Raw genomic sequence first — 8,418 nt, forward strand, 5'->3', positions numbered from 1 at the left:
TCAAAATCTTCTGCATTTTTTTTTTTTGGTTAGTACCTACTCTATGTTTTTCTCTATTGTGTCAGAAAAGATAATATACTTCAAAAAATTACGGAGTAATCTCATGTCAGCTCATTTAAAAGAATCACATATGTCAATAACTTAACTATTATAGTGTTCAAAAATGGTTCAATATTTGTTAGTTTAAGAGTATATGAATGAAATTTAACAACAAAAAGACAACCCAATCAAAAAATGGACAAAGGATTTGAACAGACGTCTCACCAAAATGGATATTAAAATAGCCAACTAGCATATGAACAGATGCTAAACATCATTAGACATTGTTATTGTGTGTAGCAGTGTCATTTCTAACTCAGAATGATCCAGTAGTACAGGGTAGGTGGTTTTAAAGGATTTCGTAGATCGTAGTGCCTAAGGCACTTGACTGCTAACCAGAAAGCTGGTGGTTCAAACCCACCAGCCACTCCTCGGAAGGAAGATGGGGAAATCTACTTCCGCAGTGATACTGCCTCGGAAACCCAAGGAGGGGTCACTATGAGTTGGGTCCAACTCGACGACACATAACAAAAACAACAATCTTTACAGGAGCAGATTTTCAGGTCTTTTCTCTCATTGAACTGCTGAGTTCAAACAGCAGATGTTTTGCACTTAAGTACTTAACAAAATAAAACAAAAAACTCAGTGCCATCTAGTTGATTCTGGCTCATAGTGACCCCTTTTGCATTTCCAAGGTGGTAAATCTTTACAGAAGTAGATTGTTCCATCTTCCTCTTGTGGAGTGTGTGGTGGGTTTGAACCACCAACCTTCTGGTTAGCAATCACCCATTGTACTGCTAACCAGAAGGCTGGTGGTTAAGTCCCACTAGCCACTCCTTGGAAGGAAGATTGGTTAATCTATTTTTGTAGAGATACTTCCTCAGAAACCCAAGGAGGGGTCATTATGAGTTGGATCCAACTGGACATCAGTGAATGTAGTTTTGTTTTTTATTGTACCACAAGTGCTCCTTACAGGGAAGCAAATCGCAAACACAGTGAGATACTACCTCACCCTTCATTAGAATGACAATGATTAAAAAAAATAGAAAATGAAGTGTTGGCCAGGTTGTGGAGAAATTGTAAATTTCATCTATTTGTAGTGTTATTGTTGTTGTTACGTGCCTCTGAGTCAGACCGACTCATAGATACTGTTTCTTGGGTTTCTGAGGCAGTATCACTGCAGAAGTAGATTGCCCCATCTTCCTTCCGAAGAGTAGTATTTGTAGTGGGAATGTACAATAGGATAGGCACTATGGAAAAGAGTTTGGTGCTTCCTCAAAACGTTTAACATAGAGCTAATACATGGTAGCTCTGGAGGCATAGTGCCTAAGGCATTTGACTGCTAACCAGAAGGCTGGTGGTTCAAACCCACCAGCCATTCCTCTGAAGGAAGGTTGGTAAATCTACTTCTGTAGAGACACTGCCTCAGAAAGCCAAGGAGGAGTCACTATGAGTTAGATCTGACTCAGTGGCACTGAGTTTGGTTTGTTTTTTGGTTTACCATATGGCTTAGCAATCCTAATCCTAGATATATACCCACAAGTATTCAAAGCAGGAATATAAACAGAAACCTGTATACCAATATTGACTGTAGCACTTTTCACTGTAGCAAAAATATGGAAACAAATGAAATGTGCACCAACATATGAAAGGATAAACAAAATGTGATATATAGGTAGGATAAAATACTACTCAGCCATAAAGACAAATGAAGTCCTGATGCATGCCACAAGATGGATGAAACTTGAAAACATGGTGAACAAAATAGGTCAGTCACAAAAAGATACTTACTATATCATCTCATTTATATGATACTTACCAGGTGTGGCAATGATAGGGAAAGGGGGAATTATTACCTGGGAACATTGAGTTTATGTTAATGGTGATGGGATAATTTAGAGAAGGGTAGCAATAATGGTTGCACGATTTGAAAAATATAATCGATATCACTGAATCATATATATAGAAATTACTGAACTGGCTAATGTTTTGTTTTGTATATTTGCACTATATTTAAAAAAAGAAAAGAACATATGGATGTGGAAAGAAAAATACTTTTCCTTTCTGTATATTTTTGAAATTCCATTTGGATACCTACTCCTTTAAGCATTGCTTTAAAATCTTGCTTTAATCATTAAATAATGAAGAGATAACAACTCAGATTTAGTACCAAAAGACAAATTAAATTATTTTCTTCATTTATGTTCTCTTACTTGCTCTCTACCTCCACTCCATACCATAACTTTCAAATTAATGCAGTACACCCGACTATGGTTAAAGCATTAGTAGAAAAGAAAAATAAACTTTGGTATGTACATTGAAACATTGACTGAACTCTCCAGGGTTAAAATGTAAGAAGTTTATTCTCCATTTGTCAAGCAATTTCTACAGATAGAACATTCACTTGGTGTAAGAAGAATGTATGAGAAAGACATATACTAAATCATTAAGTCACAGACACTTTAGAATGGTTCATGTTCACAAGGGAGAAACTGCTAAAAAGGAAAGCAGATTAAGTAACAAGAAACATAAGCTGATTTTTGCTATTTGTTAAATTTACTTCCCATAATATTTCCTCAAGCTAAGAAGAAATCTACTGTGTCACACAGCTTAGAATGCTATATACACATAAGATATTACACGCTATAAAATTTCAGGTTTCTAAGCAGTTTTACACAATTTAAACTTGAATAAAATTTATATTTAAAAAAGACCTTAGTTGATTGCTTTCAGTAAATGGAGGCCATTTCACCAGCCCATTAGCCTTCTTTAGCAACATAAAGACAACAACAAAAAAAAAAGGTAAAGAGAGTCTCAAAACATATCAGCTATCACTTTATGCTTGGAAAATTATCTGCTTATTTCAATGAACCAACTTTCTAGTTTTAATGTACTTGTACAGGTTTTTTTCTTCTTTTTTTCTCATAAAATAAAGCAATAAGTTTAACTTCTTTGTTGTGTCTCAAATAAGAGGATTTACTCAGGTTTCAAACTATAGCACAGTTAGTGAGATAATTTAAAGATTATGTAGGAGTGGAATTGAAGAAGTCATTTAGGGAAATTATTAAAGAATGAAGTTATTTGACAGGTCATATTTAAATAGCATAGGCAATGGAGAAATACATATTTACTCACCACTGTTGCCCTATTCCCATGGTCCCAATTTCTATTTCTGCTAACCCACTAATATCTCATCAATTCTGTTGACAATTTTTCTTTCTTTTTTTTTTTTTTTTTCCTCCCTGGTGTCAGTTTCCTTATAAGTGATATATCCAAGCAGACAGAAATGGTATTTCATTTCTCTTTACAACTAAAATTTCCTCCCAATGACACAGGGGCTATGTGAAAAGAAATAATCTATTCTCCAATAATAAAGCAAACATTTGTAAGCAGTTGACATTTCAGACAAACCTCCATTAAAAACATAATGCACTCCAGAGATTGAAAGCAAACTGAGTAGAGAAAACATTACAAACATTTTTACCGTAATTATTTTCCTCCCTTCCTCCTCATTTTCCATAGCATGTTATAGATTATACTCCAAATGTCAAATACAGTTTGTCACCTGTACACAACCTAAGGCTAACTTATGCTTTCAAATGACATTTCATTGAGCGTTAAATAAATGACTGAAGGCAGAATTTTACTCAAGAGATGCCATTCTTCTTTTAATGACAAGTATTTTTTAGTTGTGAGAGTGTTTAGGATGAGCTTTTAGCCTTCTTTTTCCTCATGTGACATTCCTTTCAAGGCACAAAAGATTATAAACAGTGGACAGGACATAATATTTTCAATTAAGAATTTTAAAGTTCCACAATATCATTTATTTCTAGTTTAAGCATACCAAAAGTATGAAGGAGAAAAAAAAAAAAAAGTAAACTACCCTCAAAATGAAGTGATTCTTAAGTCATCTGAAATTCCCTGCAGTTACTTATTTTTTAAGTATTTAAAATCTTATTTTGTTGGTTTAAACATATAGATTTGATTCTTATGATTGATGTAGTTTCTCATTAAATATTGTATTAAATATTTCTAACTGATCCATATTACTAATAGTGTACCTTTTTAGGAAAAAAAATATAATGTATTTTACTTGGGCCAACCAAATAACTTACATTGTTTGACTAGAATATAAACTTTAAAAGTTAGGCTATAAATTTAAACAATGGATTAAGTGCAATGTATTGTAAAACTCTTATTCAATAATTATCTAATAGTGCCCTAGGCATCTCCAACCCAAATGACAGTATTTCCTTTCTCAACTTCAGTGATCTCACAGTTTAACTTATTGAGCCGTCCATCTAGGATAAAGAGAGAATCCTTGGAAGGTGTCATCAGGTACTGACCAAACAAACCACTGTCCTGGATTTTCCTGTTCTTCTGGTTCCAAGGCCATTCTTCTGCCTTGAGTGGTTCCTTAAGGCTTTTTATCATCTTAACCTTTCCAGATGCAAGCTCCACAAAGAGCACATCAGTTTGTGTGCTAGAACTACCATAGATGTTGTACTGATTGGCTTCAGTAAAGGATGGCTGAAATGCCACATCAGATATGTGCAGATTTGTGTGAATATCAAATGCCTCCTGTATTTCTCCTCTGATGGTGATGTACTGGACCCTCACAAGACCTTTCACGTCATTAATGCTGACAAGATAATGTCCATCTGGGGAGACATAAGGAATGCCTGTTACATTACTGTTGAATCCAATGACTGAGTCAGTAACACCATCCACCATGAGCTGTGGTGGAATTGCTCCAGTGCTGTCAGGCTTGCAGCCAATAAAGTAGTATCCTCCCAAATGTGTATAGGCTAATGATTGAGGAATGCACTTATAGTCCTTCAAGTTAATTGTCTTGATATACGACATGGTTTCAAGATCAATTTTTTGTAGTGCAGCTTCATCTTTATGAAGAATAAATCCAAACCTGCAAAGATGAAAAACAAAGTTAGACAAGAAATTAAAGAGTTCTTACCATAAGAAAATGTATGTGGACAGGTGGAAAGGGCCATCAATGCCCAGGGAATAATTGTCAGGCAGTGGAGAAATATGTGTCACAAGTGTTTTAGAATTAAACTTTAAATTGCACTGCCCTCCTCCTTTGTCTAGGTCATCCTTTCATTACTTCCAAACAATTATAACTCATGCTGTAGAAACTGGAATAATTAAAAGCAATAAATCTAGGTAATGGGAACAACAAAATTTGCTTTTAACACAGAAGATAAAAAAGTAAACATCATTTTGTATGTCTCTAAACTTTTGATATTGAAAAAGCTTAGTTAACTGTTAATGACCCAGCAAGAATTAAATTAAAGGTTTTAATGTCAATCTACTTCATTCATTTTATTATTTTTATATTGTCTTAAGATTGTTGAATTTATCTGACACACATCGCTATTTGGATAATTATTCAAATGTTCTCATTTTAATTTCCATCAAATGACTTACTTAACAGATGCAGAATGCGGAGTTTTTTTGTTTTTGTTTTATATATGTGGAGGTAAATAGATAGATGATAAATGATACATAGAGAGATAGATCCAAAACCAAAAACAAAACTCACTGCCATCGAGTCATTTCTGACTCATAGCAACCCCCACTGGGTTTCTGAGACTGTAAATCTTTATGGAAGTAGATCACCTAATCTTCTTTCCACAGAGCAGCTGGTGGGTTTAAACTGCTGACCTTCTAATTAGCAGTCAAATGCCTTTCCATTATACCACCATAGCTCTAGGTAGATAGCTGGCTAGATAGACAGATAAAGCTCGAGACAGAGCTAGCTAGAGATAGAGATAACTATCAGCATTCTATTTCTTACATTTTAGGATCACCTTGTATACTTTAATGATTCAAACTTTTATTTTATTATACACTTAAAACACAAGTTACAGACTTTCACAGTTCCAGTGAGATGGTGCAACAGGCAGACAGACTGCACAGACCCTCTTCAACAAGGAAAGGGGGACCAAGTAACACAGATACAGAAGATAATCCTGGAGCCCTGAGTTTTTAAGGGAAGGACGTAGCAGTGGACTAAACTCCACCTAGTAGAAGAACTTTCTTGAAAGCACAAAAACAGGAGACATATGGAGGTGCTGTCTGGCAGAGATCCTGACAGCACAGATATAGTTTGGATATTGCTGAGTGGTGTTAGAACCTAAGAATTAACCTAAATATCACCCCTACTAGCCAGGGGCTGCACAGAGGACTCCACTGGTGGCTGGTGAATCAAAGGGGAAGCAGCGGAGAGGAAGACAGACTAAGCTGTGGACCTTTGTGTATCTGGAGGGTGTGGCCATTTTGAATGTTTACAAGTGGTTGGATCATTCTGAATATTTAAAGAAACAGCATTCTCCCAGATTCCAAGGACTTAAAATAGGCTCCACTTGCAGGAAACCACAAGGACATTCCAGACATCAATGACTGGAAAGGTACAATATTCCTTTTGTTATTTTATACTCCACATCCTCTTGGTGAACAGAGGCGTGGCCATCCCTTCCACCCACCTTCTGGGCCAGCAGGAGTTCCATTCAGTCTGTATGCTCAGATGGAGCCTAGGTGTCCTGTCCCGCCCTGCCCAGACTTTTTTTTAGAATGTTGAGCAGAAGTGGAGTCTAGTGAGATCCCCAATACTATGGCCCTGGGATACATTCTGTGCCTGGAATAAAACTCACTCCCTGGGGCTGGCTCCCAGCCCAATAGTAAACAAGATGTATACTCAGACCACTCAACCCTGGGTGACACATCCACATACTTTATGGAAATGCATCCCTCTGAGCAATGGACCACAGGGCACCAGAGGGGCAACATTTGCATGGAGGAAAAGCAGAACACTCAGAAGTGCATAATTGTGAAGGGCATGGAGGAGATGGTTATTTGGCAGGGAGGAGAGGAGACTGTGTTAGGGTTGGAGATAGCAAATGGGGAGTGAATCTAAATATACATGTAATGTTGAATGCAAAACAAACCCTTCTCTGTAAAATTGAATTTATTATTAAAGCATAATAATAATAAATAAATAAAATACAATAATAATAATAATAATAATTTTTTAAAAAGAAGAGCCAAATCAATACCTTAACTCAACATCTCCAACAATTAGAAAAAGAGCAGCAATAAAAGCCTACAGTCACCAGAAGTAAGGAAATAAAGATATGAGTAGATATCAATGAAACAGAAAATAGAAACACAATAGAATCTCAACAAGACTAGAATTTGTTTTTTATAAAGATTAATAAAATTGACATACCACTGGCAAATTTAACAAAGGAAAAGAGGGAAAGAATACAAATAACATAAATAAGAAACAAAATGAGTGACATCACAAGAGAACCAACTGAAATAAAAAGGATAATATCAGTATACTGTGAAGAACTGTACTCCAAGAAATTTGAAAATTTGGAAGAAATGGACAGATTTCTAGAAACACAGTACTTCCCTAAACTAACACAGACTGAGGTGGAAAAGTTGAACAGATCCATAACAAAAGAAGAAACTGAACAGGTCATTAAAAAATTACCAACAACAGACCAGAGAATTCTACCAAATCTTCATAGAAGAACTGACAACAATCCTACTCAAATCATTCCACAACATAGAATAGGACGGAATCCTCTCAAATTCATTCTATGAAGCAAGTATAACCTTGGTACACAAACAAGGCAAAGGCATCACTGAAAGAGAAAACTACAGGCCAATATCCCTCATGAATATAGATAAAAAAATCTTCAACAAAATCTTAGCCAATAGACTCCAACAACATATCAGAAAAATAATACACTATGACCAAGTGTGGTTCATATCAGATATGCAAGGGTGGTTCAACATTAGAAAAACAATCAACGTTATCCACTACATAAATTAAACAAAGGAAAAGAACCACATTATTGTATCTATAGGTGCAGAAAAGGCATTTGATAAAACCCAACACCCATTCCTGATCAAAACTCTCAGGAAAATAGGAATAGAACGGACATTCCTTAAGATAATAAAGGGCATACATGCAAAACCAACATTATTCTCAATGGAGAGAGACTGAAATCATTCCCTTTGAGAACAGGAACCAGATAAGGATGCCCTCTATCACCACTTCTATTGCACATTGCATTGGAAGTCCTAGTCAGGGCAATAAGGCAAGAAAGAGAAATCAAAGGCATCCAAATTGGTCAGGAATAAGTCATACTATCCCTATTTGCTGATGATATGATCCCATAACCTAGAAAACGCAAGAAACTCAGTCAAAAATCTACTGAAAGTAGTTGAGAGATTTAGCATCATGGCAAGATACAAGTTGAACATCAAAAAATCAATTGGATTCTTCAACACCAGCAAAGAGATTGCTGAAAAAGAAATAAGGAATCAATACCATTTACAATAGCTACC

At 35.7% G+C, this 8,418-nt stretch overlaps 1 protein-coding gene across 1 annotated transcript in view; it reads right to left on the bottom strand.

Annotated features, from left to right (window-relative positions):
* Positions 1-4,260: 4,260 nt before the first annotated feature.
* Positions 4,261-8,418, bottom strand: part of FSTL5 (follistatin like 5) — an 813,440-nt gene continuing 809,282 nt past the window's right edge. Inside the window, exon 14 of the mRNA XM_007955717.1 lies at positions 4,261-4,963. Coding sequence (XP_007953908.1) covers positions 4,261-4,963 — 703 coding nt within the window. The remainder of the gene's footprint in view (positions 4,964-8,418) is intronic.

Source organism: Orycteropus afer, unplaced genomic scaffold, assembly GCF_000298275.1.
Source record: "Orycteropus afer afer isolate SDZICR_OR568_19922 unplaced genomic scaffold, OryAfe1.0 scaffold00535, whole genome shotgun sequence".
NCBI classification, from domain to species: domain Eukaryota; kingdom Metazoa; phylum Chordata; class Mammalia; order Tubulidentata; family Orycteropodidae; genus Orycteropus; species Orycteropus afer.